This window comes from Tursiops truncatus, chromosome 17 (genome assembly GCF_011762595.2).
Source record: "Tursiops truncatus isolate mTurTru1 chromosome 17, mTurTru1.mat.Y, whole genome shotgun sequence".
Taxonomy (NCBI): Eukaryota; Metazoa; Chordata; class Mammalia; order Artiodactyla; family Delphinidae; genus Tursiops; species Tursiops truncatus.
Window position 1 is genome coordinate 77998387 of NC_047050.1, and position 14739 is coordinate 78013125.

The 14739-nt window shown below is 64.4% G+C and overlaps 2 protein-coding genes across 7 annotated transcripts; both read right to left on the reverse strand.

The window, feature by feature from the left end:
• Nucleotides 1-1076: 1076 nt before the first annotated feature.
• SLC39A4 (solute carrier family 39 member 4) lies at nt 1077-6092 on the reverse strand. Of its 3 annotated transcripts, XM_073794345.1 has the most exons (12): nt 5313-6092; nt 4455-4739; nt 3784-3979; nt 3517-3668; nt 3253-3424; nt 2781-2953; nt 2479-2616; nt 2272-2400; nt 2041-2095; nt 1759-1911; nt 1423-1610; nt 1077-1330 (listed from the first exon to the last, which is right to left on the reverse strand). In XM_073794345.1, the coding sequence occupies exons 1-12, from the start codon at nt 6090-6092 to the stop codon at nt 1202-1204; spliced, it is 2550 nt and encodes an 849-aa protein (XP_073650446.1). In that variant the 3' UTR covers nt 1077-1201. The 3 variants fall into 3 exon arrangements, with proteins under 3 accessions (XP_073650446.1, XP_073650444.1, XP_073650445.1); XM_073794343.1 differs by lacking the exons at nt 3517-3668; nt 4455-4739; nt 5313-6092 and having other exon boundaries at nt 2272-2616; nt 3784-3923; XM_073794344.1 differs by lacking the exons at nt 3517-3668; nt 3784-3979; nt 4455-4739; nt 5313-6092 and having other exon boundaries at nt 2272-2616; nt 3260-3388.
• Nucleotides 6093-9272: 3180 nt separating this feature from the next.
• Nucleotides 9273-14711, reverse strand: VPS28 (VPS28 subunit of ESCRT-I). Of its 4 annotated transcripts, none has more exons than XM_033842642.2 (10): nt 14690-14711; nt 12989-13055; nt 12391-12419; nt 12233-12270; nt 11915-12004; nt 11082-11187; nt 10869-10970; nt 10491-10544; nt 10325-10416; nt 9273-10235 (listed from the first exon to the last, which is right to left on the reverse strand). In XM_033842642.2, exons 2-10 carry the CDS (start codon nt 13023-13025, stop codon nt 10118-10120), a joined length of 666 nt encoding a protein of 221 aa, XP_033698533.1. In that variant the 5' UTR covers nt 13026-13055; nt 14690-14711; the 3' UTR covers nt 9273-10117. The 4 variants fall into 4 exon arrangements, with proteins under 4 accessions (XP_033698533.1, XP_033698532.1, XP_033698531.1 ...); XM_033842641.2 differs by lacking the exon at nt 14690-14711 and adding an exon at nt 14372-14588; XM_033842640.2 differs by lacking the exon at nt 14690-14711 and adding an exon at nt 14376-14587.
• Between the last annotated feature and the right edge of the window lie 28 nt (nt 14712-14739).

Sequence of the window (14739 nt, forward strand, 5' to 3'; positions counted from 1 at the left end):
CAGAACACTAACTCTCCTCGTCCAAGTCAGATGGGCATAGTCATGGCACCCACAGCACAGGGCATCTGTGATGAGTGAACAGCTCAGTGGCCACAGAGCCCTCAGACTCGAGCCTGGCATGTGGCAAGCGCCCTGACAAAGGAATGAGAGTTTGTGTGTGGGAGAGAGGCGGTCGGTGCAGAGAGAGGCAGAGATACTGAAGGAGCACAGTCCTGGGAGAGCAGCAGCGGGCGGGATGCAGCTGCATTCCAGTCACACAGGAGGAGAAGGTGGGCGGAGGGACTGGGAAGTTGTAGGGCTGCCAGCAGGAAAGCAGATGTGGGCCTGCCTGGTGGACGCACTTCTTCAATGGGAAATTTAGGGAGGCTGTCAGTGGAAGTGGTGGCTCAAAGCTGCTCGAAATGGACAGTGATGGGCTGGAGGATGGTCCAAGGCTGGGGGGTGGGAGGGGTGATGGGGCTGCCAGTACAAGAAGCCAGTAGAAGCTCACATAACAGATTCTTCCCTAGAGACTTCAGAGGAGCACAGCCTGCTGCCCCCTCGATTTCAGACTTCTGCCTCCAGAACTCGGAGAAAATAAATTTCGGACGTCCTACGGCACCCAGTGTGTGGTGGGCTGTGCTACAGCCCTAGGAAACTACCGCATGGGGACTCTGAGGATGGACACTGCTGCTGAGGACAGTGGAGCAGAGCAGTAGAGGCCCGGGCCTCACGGAGCGTTGCCACACACCCTGGTCTGATTATCTCCAGGCCCATTTTTCATGAGAGAGAAACAAGCCCTCACCTGTGTAAACGCTGCTGCTTGTTTTGTTTTTTCTGCTACAAGCAAACAAATTTGATTGCTGATTGGATCCCAGGTCCTCCCTGCGGCCCTCAGACCCTGGCCCATTTCTCTGGCTTCACTTGCCATGCATTACAGATGAGGGGACTGAGGATGGCTACTTGGAGGTACCTGAGCTCAGCTATACTGGCTCCTCGTCAGGCACCAGGCACTGCTATGGGGAGAGATACTGCCCCACCTGTCGACCTTTCTTGGTGGGAGACCCTTCCCTCCCAGCGAGGTGAGCAGGCTGGGCTCCAAGCACAAGTGTCTTTATTGAAGATGGGCACTGGGGCTCTCCGGGTGGCTGCGGTTTCTAAGGGGCTGAGATAGTGCAGGGCCAGGAGCCAGAGTCAAGGGCTGAGACTGGGGCAGAGGCTATCAGAGTGTGATATTATCCTCATACAGCGACAACAGCAGCAGGACGGTCCAGCCGCCCAGCAGGCCCACGTTGTGCAGCAGGAAGAGGAGCCAGGGCCGCCGGTCCCGCACGTTCAGCATGGCCGGGAGCTGCGGAGGAGGTGGGCCCTGGGTCAGAAGTCAGCTCAGAGCTCCTGCTCAGCTGCCGCCCACTGCAGTCCCCTCCCGCACTCCGCGCTGACCATGTCGCAGAGCGCCACGTAGAGGAAGAGACCAGTGGCTACCGCCAGGATCCAGGTCTCGCCGTCTTCGCCGACGCCTACCGCGAGCGCCACGTAGAGGCCGATGAAGGCCGTGAGCCCCGAGGCCAAGTTCAGCAGCAGCGCCAGGCGCACCGACAGCCCCGCGTGCAGCAGGGCCGCGAAGTCCCCTGGGGCGGGAGGGGCGGGGTCAGGCCGAGAGCTCCGCCCACCCCCTACAGACCTCGCCCCGCTCCGATAGTCCCTCCCAACTGTCCCGCCAACCAACCAACCGCACCCCAGGCAGGCCCCGCCCCGCTGGAACCCCTCGCGGCTCACCCAGCTCGTGCGGCACCTCGTGGCAGAACACGGCCAGCGAGGTGGACAGCCCCGTCTTCCAGGAGGAGGAGAAGGCGGCGCCCACGGCCAGACCGTCGGCGAAGTTGTGCACGGCGTCTCCCAGCGTGATCATGTAGGGCAGCAGTCTCAGCTCTGCGGGCGCGGCCGGCGTGGGTGGGCATCTGCCTCGCACCTCCTCGCCCCCGCCCCCCCCCCCCCGCGCCGGTGCTGCGCACCGAACCCCTGGCACCCAGTGCTTCCGGGGCCTCCCTCAGGGCTCACCTGGGCTCAGTCTCCGGGGCTCCGGGCTCAGCAGTTCGGGGCTCTCCTCCGCCACCTGTGGGGCGGGGGGGGGATGCGGTCCGCGTAGATGAGCCTCTGGGCGGGGAGGTGAGGAGGGGCTCGCGGAGCTAGGTCCTCAGCTCAGGCCAGGGGCAGAAGCCTCGGAGTGGGGGCTGGGAGTGCAGACAGGGCTCCGCGTGGGGTAGGGACGTCCGGTAAGAGCCAGCTCACCAGGTCTGCGCGCGAGCCCTCGTGGGGCTGCTTGGGAGGCCGGAGATCGCTCGGCGCTAGCTGCAGGGACACGCCATGGCTGTGGCCGCCGTGACTGTGGCCGTGGCTGCAGGGCCCGTCCTTTCGGTCCTGCGGGGACAGCGCCTCAGGGTCCACCACGCCTCCCCCCCTCCTCCCCACACCGCGTCCAGCCCCCATGCACCTGACCTCCGGGTCCAGGGGCAGCAAGAGGTTGAAGAGGCTCTCGAACAGGAAGAAGGCATAGAGACCACCCAGCGCAGCTAGGAGGCGCCAGGTGGGCTGTGAGCCAAGGCCTTCGCCATCATGCGAGTGCAGCCCCAGCACCTGGGGGGGCAGAGGGCGCTGGGCCAGTTGCCCCAGGGCCTCCTCCCCCCAGACAAGGAGCTAGGGGTTAGGGGTCAGGGAAGGGTCCCAGGAGGGTGTGCCTGGAAGGAATTCTGGGTAGGCGAATCCCTGGTGGGGGAGGGAGGGTCCTGGCGGGGGCCAACCTGAGGCATCAAGTGCAGAAGGGCGTCGCCTGTGAGCGCGCCCACAGCCATGCTCAGGAAGGTCTGGATGATGTAGTGGGTAGCAGTGCTGCATTTGGTGCAGGTGAGCAGCAAGAGCCCGAAGACGGAGCTGAGGCAGATGAGCAGTGTAGCCAGCGAGCCGTACAGGTACCCTGGGGGGGGACACAGCCTCAGCCCCCCACCCCCCGCTTCCCAGGGAAGGGTGTCCAGGTGGGGTCCAGGAGCGAGCAAGACCCGCCAGGGCCGCTCCTGCTAGCCCTCCGGCCTCGAAACCCCATCCTCTTCCCTTTCAGGCCCCCATATTCCCTGCTACCCCTCTACGCCAGCCCTGGCCCAGCTCTCCCCGCCCCTCCCAAACCCAGCGGCCACTTCCTCCTCCCTTTTCGGTTCCTCCTCCATGCTGCCAGGCCCCTGGGCACAGCCAGGCACAGCTGGGGAGGTGGGCACTCACTCTGCACCTGACTGAGCTGGTCCTGGGTGGGCTGCTCAGGCTGGGGGCTGCAGGCCCCACTCAGTTGCTGCTGGAGCAGGGCAGGGCTCAGCTGGGCCCAGGCCTCTGGTGTCACCCCAGCCTGCTCAGACAGCCCATACACAGCCATCACATCTCCAGCACTCAGGCATACCTGGGGGGGGGTGACAGGCCTGGGGGTCAGGGACCTGAGCAGACTGGTGGGACCCCACCTCTCTCCAAGACTAGGGCGCATGGACTGCTCACTGTGTCCCACATGCTGGAGCTGCTGTTGGGGGTGGCAGGGGGCACAGGGCCCTGGCGGTTGGCCCCCTCTCCCCGATGACCGTGGTCACTGTGGTCACCATGGGTCTCGGTCTCTCCGCCCACCCCCAGGCGCTGCATCAAGGCCTCCAGCTCTGGCAGGGAGGACAGAGTGACAAAGTTTGTGTGGGCTCCAGCCCTGCACTCCCCAGGGGCACCGATGCTGGGGTTCAGGGCACTCCCTGCCCAGTGGCCCAGCTCAGGCCTCACCAGCCAGTGTGATGTTGGGGTTCTCGCTGCTGTGCTGCCGGAACACGAAATCCACGAAGTACTGAGGGGTCGGCAGGGCTCGGAAGCAGGACCCGCTCCTGACGTGGTCCAGCAGGGTAGCCAGGACTGGGCCGGGGCTGCCGGGAGACCCCACCCCCGCTGCTTCCTCCAACAGCTGAGGCAGGTCTACACAGGCCTGGGGAGGAGCTGGGCCTCAGTCTCACTGGCAGTGTGGACTTCCTGGCCTCTAGCTCTGTCATTGCCCCTGGTGCCCCCTGGACTCCAGTGACTCTGGAGCAGCTTCCTGGGAGCACCACTTCTTGTTCACCTCAGACCTGGGCTGGGCCCCTCCCCTGCTTGGGGCCCCTCCCTGGTACCACAGGCCTCCCCCTTCCTGGCCCAGTGGGTCCAGGCCCCCACCTTCCCCCCAGGGCTCCTCCCTGTAGCCCCGGGAGCTTTCTCAGACCCTGTCCAGGGTCAGGGCCCCTCCTGGGGCTCCTGCAGCCCTGCCCTACTCAGTGGGGAGCGTCCATTTGTGACTCCCCCAGCCCAGACTCCCCCAAGTGCCCAGAAAGGCGTTGAGGCCCAACCCCCTAAGGGGTCCCCCTCCCCCCAATCCCTCCTGGCTCCTCTTCACCCACCACCCCTGGCCAGCCCGCCCGGGCCCCCACCTCCGCAGAAGTGGGCCGGCCAGCGGCCTGGGCCTGAATCTTCTGCAGCAGCCTGGTCAAGCCTGGGGTCAGGGCCTCAGGGCTCTCGAGCAGGGCCAGGAGCTGGTCGGCGCGGGAGGCCCAGCGGCCAGCCCGGACATCCGCACAGGTGCCCTCCGGGTTGCTGAGGTAGAGGGCGGCGGCAGCGCTGAGGCGGGCGATGTGCCTGGGCTCCAGGGCCTGAGCGGAGTGGAGCCCTGGCTTCTCAGGCCTGCCCAGGGCCAGGGCGTCTTCCACAGACAGGCACTGTGGGCAGAGACAGGTGGGCGGGGGCCAGGTATCTGTGGCCCAGGAGCCGCCCCCTTCCCTGTGGGGGCCTCACACAGGGACGACCATCCTCTCCGTCCCTCTCACAGCGACACCCCTCCATCACCTGCTCACTCACGTGCTCTCCCCACCATCTCTCCCCACCATCCCCCCCATGACAGGACGGCGCGTGCGCATACGTACACACACGCATACGCGCACCCCCCCACACACACACACACGTACACACAGGGGTCCCGCCACCTCAGGGTGGTTTCTTCCTGGAACCACTGCCACTTTGCTGGCCTGGGGGCTGATGGGGTGGGGGTGGGGCAGCCCTGGGGTCCCGGAGCCGCGGGTCCCTACACGCCACCGTCCCACCAACAGGGAGGGCAGGTGGGTCTGAATGCGGAGTCGGGGAAGGTGGGCTCGGGCCTGCAGGCAGCGCCCGAGCGCCAGGCCACTGCACTCGGCCCGCCTCCTGGAGTTTGCCCGAGCCCTTTGCCGCCGGCCCTCGGGGTGGAGCGGCGGGCTGGGGCTGGGGCCGGGGGACCCGTCGGGTGGGGCCGTTACCTTTCCACACGGCCCGTCGGCGCAATGCACACGGACCGCTAGTGTATTTAACAGGCTGCCCAGCGCCTTGCGATCCAGAACACCCCGGCCTGAGGACAGCAGGGTCAGCAGACGGGCAGGTGGGGTCGCCGTCCCGGTCAACGCCAGCACAGCCAGCAAGGCCAGCAGCAGCCCCGGCTTGGGCCCGGCCGGGCCAGCCAAGCTGCGGCCCCCGGGTGCTCTGAGTTCCAGGGAGGCCATGGTCGCCTGGGTGGCTGCGGGCCCCGTGGGCTGCCTGGTGCCAGACTCTGGGCTGGGCTGGGACCCGCCCGCCCCGGCGAGGCTCTCCAGGCATTTCCTGCGGGGCCCTGTGATTGGCTGCTGGAGGTGTCGCAGGTTAACCATTCCAGGTCCTCCCCGAGCGAGCGAGCGAGCGAGCGAGGTGCTGCTGCCCCCGGGGGGCGAGCCCGGGCTGAACTGGGCGGCCCACTGAGCTGTGGCCCCCGGCCACCCCCTCTGCTCCCGCAAGGATCTTGTTACCGAATGCAAGTCTGTGTGCCCGACACACAGTGAGGCCAAACAAACCGCAACGTCGGAGTCTGGAGCAGAGACGGGTTTACTGGGGGGCCGAGCAAGGAGAACGGGTGGCTCGTGTTTAAAAACCCTGAACTCCCCGATGGTTTCTGGGGAGCCTTTAATAGGCAAAAATTGGGGTGAGGGCAGCAGGGCATGTGACTTTCTCCTGAGTGGCTGGTGGGGAGGTGGCGGCGGTGCTCTGGGGTCCCAGCTTGTAGTCGCCATCTTCCACCTGGGTGGGGGCCTTAGTTCTGGCAGGAGAGCTCCAAGGGGAGCCAGGACCTTGCCCCAAGGCTGTAGTTTCTTGACTGCCCCTCCTTCGTTTCTGCATCCCCTCCCTTCCCTGATTAGCAAAGGTTTGAACCTGCCCTTTGGAACTCAGGGAAGGTCTTAGGGGGCTGAATGAAGCCCGTTTCCTACAAACAAGAAACGGGGGACGAGGGAAGGATTTGTACTCAGGAGGCCCCCCAGAGTCCTGCTCAGTTTCAATCCCCCCCCCTTTTTTTGGTACTCCTCAGTCTTGAGGGGAACAGGTGTCAGACAAGACAGGGAACAAGATTTGCATAGAGAGGCTGAGGAGGAACTTGGCAGAGGAACTCGGTTTTAGGGGAGCTCCGTTTCAGTGTGGGTGTTGCTTCCCGGGGCCCTCTCTCTGAGAGCTGCCCCCAAGCCAAGGGGGCCTGGCGCAGAGGTTCCAAGACACCACTACAGGCCCGGTCCCCACATCCCACCTGAAAGCCCCCACACGGCCCCGCCCCACTCCCCTCCCTGCAGCATCCCCAGCAGGGCCCCCCCAGCCCCCTGGCTCAGGCAACTTAGACACCCCAGAGCCTTCGAGGGCCTCCCTGGGCGTGGGGTCCTGAGCTGTGATGGAATTCTGTGCTGAAATTCTTGCGGGGGCTGGAATCCGAGGGAATTGAGATAAGGTGCTGGCTGAGTCATGTGCCCCTCACCAAACCCTCCAGGGGAAACTCCCCAGGAAATGGCCAAAGCCCCACACAAACAAGAGCAAAGAGGAGGCTGGGCGCCCTGCCCATACCCCCCAGCTCACCGGCCAGTGAGGGGCTCCTGGGCCCTGAGGGCAGCAGGAAGCAGGAAGGGGTCACTAGGCTCAGGGAGAGGGGGAGAACTGTGGCTCCCGGCCCTGCCCCTCCCTGCTGCCTCCTGCTCCGGCCTTTGAACTTCTAGGCCTTATCTCTGCCTAGTTGGCAGTCTGGGGAAAGGGGCAGACCCCAGGGAGCTAGCCAACCCCAGTCTCGGGGCAGCCTTGCCTTCTAGAGGGAGTGTGTGGGTGGCCCCTTCCACACCTGGTTGGACCAACTGCTGACCCTGACCCTGTCCCTAGGGGGCGTGGTTGGGGTGGGGGAGGAGAGGCTCCAGGGGAGCTGGGAGCTCGGGCCCCAGGACTCTGTCCCCACCATCCTGTGCCACCCAGGGCGGGGCCTCAGGCTGAGGACGGTGTCCTGGGCCCGAGTTCAGGTGTGGCTCCTGCCCTCTCACCCACACACATGCTGGGTGGCACTGCAGTGTGACCTCGGTGGGGCCTACAGGGGTATCAGGCAAGGGGAGGGGATGGGAAGAGTCTGCCAGGGGTTCAGATGACTCCTGGACCCCTGAGTCAATGAGGAGGGAAGCTGGAAAGATTTGGGCTACCCCCCGCCCCCAGTTGTTGGGCCCAAACTGGCCTTTTTCCTACCCCACCTTGTCAGGGCCGGGGCTGGCTGGAGCTGAGCCTGGCACCAAGCTGCTGCCTCAGGTCATCCACTGCTCAAGGCCTGCTTAGCTTCAGGGAAAAGGTCTCAGCCCAGCCGTTCAGGTCCCCTGGTGGAGGCCTGGCACGCAGCCGGCACCCCCTCGGGCCTCGGCACCCCCCTGCGTGGGCCCACGTTTCCCTGCTTCGTGTCCCCCCAACCACTTACCCATGCCCTCCCTTCCTAGCCCAGGGCAGCCGCAGAGTGTGTCACCAACTCCCCTGCACATCTGCCTGTCGCCCGCCAGCGCTGGGCTTATCCCCAGGCCCCTCCTGCATCAGTCCGTCATCCAGCAAGCGCCAGACACCCGCATTCATCGCAGGATATTCACAGAAGCCCAAAGAGGGAAGCAGCCCAAGGGCCCATCAGCGGGTGAACAGATAAACAAATATGGTCTAGACACACCACGGAATATTACTCAGACGTGAAAAGGAAGGAAATCCTGTCTCGCTAAAACATGGATGAACCTTGAGGGCATTATGCTAAGCCAAGTGAGCCAGTCACAGAAGAACGAATTCTGTGTGATTCCATTCGTGCTTCGAGGTCTCGGGGGTCGTCAGAATCCAGGGGTAGAAGGTAGAATGGCTGGTGCCAGGGGCTGGGCGGGATAGGGAGCTGTTTAGTGGGGACAGGTCTAGTTTAGGAAGACGAAAGGATCCTGCAGACAGATGGTGGCAATGAACGCACGACGTGGTTGATGCACCCAATGCCGCTGAACCTAGAAATGTTTCAGGTGGCCAACTTCATGTTTTACATATTTCATTGCAATAAAAAATTAAAATAGACCCAAACAACCCTCTCTGGCCCTTTGCCCCCTCAGCTCCCTTGACAGCAGGTCGCGGGGACTCAGGCACTGGTGGCCTCTCCCAGGCTCCACTGAAGCCTCACCCCAACCCACACTGTTGTCAAAGTCACCGAGAGCCCCGCGGGCCAGACTCGGCAGGGCTCTTCCTCGGCTCGGTCCGCCCTGGAGCTCACCGTCCTCCACACCTGGGCCTCTGGTCTCCTCCCCAGGCCCCGGTCGCCCCTTCTTCAGCTCCTGCATTGATGCAGCGCCAGTCCTGCCCCTCGGGTAGAATTCCTGGTACCCGTGATAGCGTGCCTTCACCCCAGACACCAGCCCTCACCCTTGTCTATGGAACTCCACCCGCTGGTGTCCAGCCACGCACTTGACAGTCCCCCTTGACCATCGGAGAGCCAAGCCCAGCTCAGCCTGTGCACACAGGGCCCCTCCTCCCCAGGTGTCCACATTTCAATAGGAGTTTCCACCCCTCCAGGTGCTCAGGCTCAAGCCTGGTGTAACCCCGGAGTTCTCATTCCACCGCTGCATCCAGCAGACTGTGGGTGCCACACACAGCACGGTCCACACCCAGAAGCTGACGGTCTCTCCCCTCACTTGCTGACTCTGCTCTTCCCCCTAACACACCAGAGAGATGAGGGCCTCTGCTCTGAGTTCCTCACTGGCATCTGGTGCTCCTGGGTACAATCCCAAGTCCTGACCTGCCTTCCAGCCCCGTTTCCCACCCGGCTTCCCACCCCCTTCCTCCTTCCCCAGGGAGCCCTGCTCACTTCTCCTGGACCTTCTGTTCAACGCTGAGAGCTGCTCCTGACCACCCCGTATGCAATGGCAGCCTTGGACCTCCTCCATCACCACTCGAGATACCACACACTTTATTTGGTTGCCTCTAGAAGCCAGGTACAAAGAAGTACCACTAAGAGAAAATGCTACAATGAAACTCTGGCGTGTCCCTTATCCCAGCACCACAGTTGCTAAAACTGGAACCCACCCCCCTGGAACCCAGAGCCTTGGTCTCTGGTTTGCTGCTTGCTGTCTGCCCCAGAGGATGAGGACGCAGACATGAACCCCGTGGGGCCAGGCAGCTTCCAGCACTGACGGCACAATGCCTTGGAGCAGGCGTTGCTTCCCCACCAGGCTTTGGGCAAGGCCAGCTCTGGGGCTCCCGTGGCGTCTGCCGGCTGGGCCTTGCTCCCGGGTGAGGGACACCCTTGGTGGCAGGCAGGAGGACAAGCTGTGCTACTGTGGGCTACCAACCGGCGCTCCTGTGAGCCACCGCACAAGGATGGGCCCTGCTGCAAAGGTGTCAGGCTCTGCGCCGACCTGGCCAGCTGGGCCGCCGCGCTGCCTAAAGCTCTCAGCTGAGAGGTGGGGGAAGGTGTGGCAGGCAGACGCAAGCCTGCCTGGCCTGCGAGGAGGCGCACCCCTGCTGGCTTGCCAGGCGGTGCCCACCAGGGCAGGCGCTGCCTCTGAAGTGCCACTGAGGCTCTTCCCTGATGAATGGGCTGCGTGCTCCCGAGGCCCAGAGGGCAGACAAACAGGCAGGGTGGGCCTGGGGCGGGCGGGGGGCGCCCACAGCAGCAGGGAGGTCAGAAAGCATCTTTATTGGGGGAGCGGGCTCCAGGCCACCGTGCATGGCAAAACGCTTGCAGACGTCGGGGGAAGTGGGACCATCGCGGAAGGCGGGGGTAGGGAGGCTGGGCTCAGGCGTGCAGGAAGCGGTTGAAGGCGTTGTAGGCTGATTCCAGGTCGAAGAGCATCTGGCGCACCTGGGAGTCGTCCAGCTCGTCTGAGGCTGACATGCCACTCAGGGTCTGCAGCCTGTGGGGCACAGAGCACAGAGCTGGGCTGGGGCAGGTGGGGGACTACGGGGCTGCGACGGACAGGGAGGCTCAGCAGGGGACACTCACCACTGGCTGACCGTCTGGCGGCCCTCGAAGTCAGGGGGCAGGTGGCTCATGCGGTGCATGGTCTCCATCAGCTCCCGCAGGTCGGGCTGGATCTGCAGAAACACGACCCGCTTGGACACCGACCCTGGTTCCCCTGCCCCCACCCCCGACCGCCCGGGAGCCGCACCTCGTCCATGGCCCGGATCTCCAGGCGCAGCTTGTCCATCACTGTGATGAAGAGCTGGCGGCAAGGGTGTGTGTGAGACGACATGGGCCCCCGGCAAAGACCCCCGCCAGCCTGGTCCTCTGCAGGGCCGGGCCCGGGGCAGCACCAGCCGGCCCTCGCCCTCCGCAGCCTTAGCCATGGGGTCACGTGGGCCCTAAGCCTGACCCTGCAGCTGAGGAGCGGTCAGTGGGGGGGAGCCCTGGGCACATCCCACGTGGGCCTTGGGATGGGCGGGGCCTCGGGGTTTCCCGGACGCTGCCCAGGAGGACTGCCCGCCCCCCACTCCGGCTACTCTGTGCACCGCGGGGCTGCGGGCACGTGGCCCTCCCGCCTCCGCACCGAGACCACGTCGGCAATGCAGCGATTCAGGTTGCCCTTGTCATCCTTGATGGTGATGGGCCGGTCCTCCTTGATCCTCTCCATGGCAAGCGGGCAGTCCAGCTGAGGGAGGACACACGGTGCTGGGCCTCGCGGGGCAGCCCAGCCCCAGCCCAATGGCCCCCCTGCCCACGCCCACCCCCGCCCCTCAGGGTGGAGGGGCCGCTCACTCACTCGGAACTTGCGGCAGAATTCATCGATGGAGCTGATCTCTGACCCCTGTACCTGCCGGAAGGCAGCTTTGTACTGGACCAGGAGCCGCGAGCAGGCCGCAGTGTACCTGGGGGGAAGGGTCAGGCTGCCGCCCTCAGCGCCAGGCCAGCGCCGCCTGGCACATCCTGCTTTCCCTCCGCCCTTCCAGACAGGTGGCATCTCACACGGAGGGCTGGGTGAAGGGCCAGGGATTGGCCATCGAGGACCGAGCCTTCCCACTTGGTTTATACAAAAAAAGAACTCTAGAAGGTGGCGGCAGGTGGTAACGGCCAAAATATGGCTGCCACACGGACCTGGCCTGGACTGTGCAGGTTGGCCCCCAGCCCAACACCAGGCAGAGGCCCAACAAGGCCCCTTGTGCCCGCTCCTCGGGCCATGTTGGCCGCGCCTCCACGTTGACAGCTCGTGGTCCTGTGGGGGAGGGGCTGCTGCACCGAACAAAGGCCCCACATACCAGCTGGCTGCCAGGCCTGGCCAGCGGCACCCCACGGACTGACTGCCTGTGCCACCCTGCTCGCCTTCTATGCCTTTGCACCGATGAGGCCCCAGGTAGCAAAGCTGGGGCAGAATGCTGCCGCCAGGGCGCTGGGTTCCCCTCCCCCCAGAATGCTGGGCTGCTGCCGCCAGGGCGTCCCTGCCCAAGGTGGTACCAAGGCCGCCAGCACCCAAGCGACCCTCCTTGCGCTGGGTGGGCCTCAGACCCCCGCCCCCGCTCCTTACTGAGCGCCCCAGCCCTGGAGGGCAGAAACAAGCTTCCAAGTACGGGTCGGTGGTGCAGGGAAGCGGGCTCTCACTCGTTGGGGCTGACGCAGTCCTTGATGTACGCCTTCTCCAGGGCCTGCATCGTCTTCACAACTGCAAACAGCTCTGCCATGTTGTCATACCTGAGGGGGCGCATCCTTCAGCTGCGGCCGCCACGGCAGGGAAGCCAAGGTCCCGGAGCCTAGGGTGCCAGTCCTACCCAAGGTGCCGCTGAGGCAGAGCTCCGTGTCTGGCTGCCCCTCTCACCCCACCCCTGGCAGAGGCTTCTTGGGACCCGTTTCCCTGGGCCGACCCCATGTCCTTCTGACACTCAGTATGGGAGAGGCAGGCAGCCTGGGTGCTGGACTCACTTTTCCCGCTCACGGGCATTCTTATACAGCTTCACTTCCTGTTGGGGAGACAGGGCGGAGGGTCGGCCAGCAGCACCACAGTGGCTGTGGGGTCCCGGTGAGGACCACGCAGATAAAGACTACTGGCCAGCGCCGCCAGGCAGGTGCCCGCCGCTCACCTCATACAGCTCCGGCTTGTTTCCAGGGGCTGCGACAGAACAGGCAGACAGCTGGCAGGCTGCTCGCGAAGGTCACCCTGGCAAGCTTGTCCAGCGCCCTGGCCCAGCCCTGTCTCAGCGCCCCTCCCAAGGCCTCCCCCGGGCTATGTCCCAAAGAGCCCAAAGGGAGCTGGGGGAATTTCAATCTCAGCATTCCCATCAGCTTGACCTCTGGCCTGAGCAGAGGCCATGCCTCTGGGCCCAGGGGGCTGTGCGCCAGGGCTGCCCCTCCATCCCACCTGTTTCTAGGCTACCTTGCTTACGATGCAGTGATGGGCACACACGTTTGTCACATGCTCTGTCATCTTTTCCCTGGCTTGAGGACTGTGGGATACCTAAGACCCCCTGAAGTTCCAGCCACACTAAAGCTGTCATCTCTGCGTCCAGCTGACCCCACCTGGAAGAGGTCTCTGGGCCCCTGGCCACTACCTGAGGTCTTGCGGGGGCGGACACTTATAGACCTCCCAAATGCTCCGGCCACCACTCCCATCAGCCTCTGCCACAGAGGTTGAAAGCCTAGGCTCTCTGGGTCCCTGGGCCCAGCTTGGGCCACACTCACCTCCCATGCCAGGAGTGGCTGGGATCCCGTGAAACATCCTGCAGGCTCAGGTGGCCACAGCAGAGACCTAGGGAGCAGAACCAGTGCTGACGCAAAGGTGACCCCCTAACACCCCTGAGGGCTGGGCCTCATGAAAAGCTTCCCCACCCTCAGCAGAAACAAAACCAGCAATGAACACACAGCGTGCTGTGCACTGTGCTGGGAACACCGAGCCACCCTGGAGGCTGCCGGGAGGAAGCAGGTGCAGGTGAGCATCTCAGGAGTGAGCAATGGCGGGCTGGCAGAGGGGGTGGGGTGGGGAGTGGCGGCATGGTCAGGGCAGGTTGCTCTGAGTCAGGTGACCAGGAGAGGAAGGGGCTGCAGCTATCAGATGAGTGACCTGGATGAACGTTTGGGCAGAGAAAACAGCACATACGACAGACAGCACGTATAATGTGAGGTCTTTATGCAGGAATGAATTTAGAGGAACAGACAAGCGGGGTGGGTGGGGGGGAGGTGAGCTTTCTGAGTGAGGGGCGTTCTAGGGGATGAGGACAGACAGGCAGGGGGATCAAAGGGCACAGATCTCACAGGCCAGGAGGAGGAGTCTGGGTTTATCCTGGCACAGCCAGAGGGAACTCCAGGAAGACTGAAGAAAGTTCTCCCAGCTCCAGGTGGGCGGTGGGCTGAGCAGACCGTGGAAGCAGGAGCCCCTGACCACTCCGGAAGTTGGTGCGGTGGCTGGGGCCACGTCCTTATGTGCTTTGGAGATGGAACCACCAGACCCAGTGGAGAATTTGAAAAGGGGTAAAAATTAAAAAGGACTCAAAAATGACCCCTTATTTTTGGACCAGTGGCACCATGACAGTGAGGTGAACTGAGATGGAGAAAGTGAACAAAGTAGGTGTAGAAGGCAAGCGGGTGTGCAGGAAAGCGCTGCGCTTGATCTGCTGGCTTTGAGAGGCTCCGCAGACATCCGAGGAAGCTGCTGAGGCGGCTGGAGATCAGGGGAGAGGCCGGGGGCTGGCAAGGCTGAGCCAGTGGCACCGAGGGGGTGGATGGCGTCCCACAGGAGATGGCTAAGGGCGAACCACGGTAGGAGGGAGAGCAGCCCACGTTGAGCCCCGGGCACCGCGGCGTGCGGAGGCTGGGCAGAGGGAAGGCGGGATCAGGGCTGGGAAAGGCCAAGGTTGTACAAGTTAAGCAGCAGGGGCGGGGGACGGGGCCGAGAAGGCCGATGAAATTACGAGAGCCCGCGGGGGTGGGGTGGGGCACGGATACCACTGAGCCACCCTCCCGCAGCATCAGAAAGGAGGTGCAACGGAGAGAAGGAATAAGGGAGTCGTCTGCGGCTCTACAACGGGATTCCACGCGGCCACAAGCGAACACTCGGCTGAACCTCACCAACCTGCCGCGACCCAGAACGGCGAGCTTCTAGAGAAAGCCCAATGAGCGCGGTGGAAGATCGGGCGGGCCGCGTGCGGGGCGCATAGGCCGCGGGAACCTTCGGGCCCGGCGGTCTGAGCGCCGCACTCGGAGGCGCCAGTCCCGGGGAAACGGCTCTGGAACCCAGGGGGTAGCCAGGAGAGCCGGACACCGGGAGAGGGGACCACAAGACGGAGAGCCAGGACGAGCACGGGCGCGGACTGCCCTCCGCGGCACAGCGACACCCCCGGGCCTCTGCCGGCGCCGCCTTTCCCGCCCGCCCCCGGCCTGGAGTACCTGGGCGGCCTCGCGGATCCCGGAAATGGCGCGGGGGCGGAGCGCTCTCT

Bases quoted from the DNA above. Each gene is read 5' to 3' on its own strand.
- SLC39A4 (XM_073794345.1), bottom strand. From the start codon at position 6,092: ATGGCGACTACAAGCTGGGACCCCAGAGCACCGCCGCCACCTCCCCAC. The intron at 2,954-3,252 runs GTGAGTGCCCAC...GTCCCCCCCCAG, and splicing joins CCAGCTCAGTCAGGTGCAGA to GGTACCTGTACGGCTCGCTG. The intron at 2,401-2,478 runs GTCAGGTGCATG...CTGTCCCCGCAG, and splicing joins TGCTGCCCCTGGACCCGGAG to GACCGAAAGGACGGGCCCTG.
- VPS28 (XM_033842642.2), bottom strand. From the start codon at position 13,025: ATGTTTCACGGGATCCCAGCCACTCCTGGCATGGGAG. The intron at 10,545-10,868 runs GTGCGGAGGCGG...CCTTGCCGCCAG, and splicing joins GCATTGCCGACGTGGTCTCG to CTCTTCATCACAGTGATGGA. The intron at 10,417-10,490 runs GTGCGGCTCCCG...GTGTTTCTGCAG, and splicing joins AGATCCGGGCCATGGACGAG to ATCCAGCCCGACCTGCGGGA.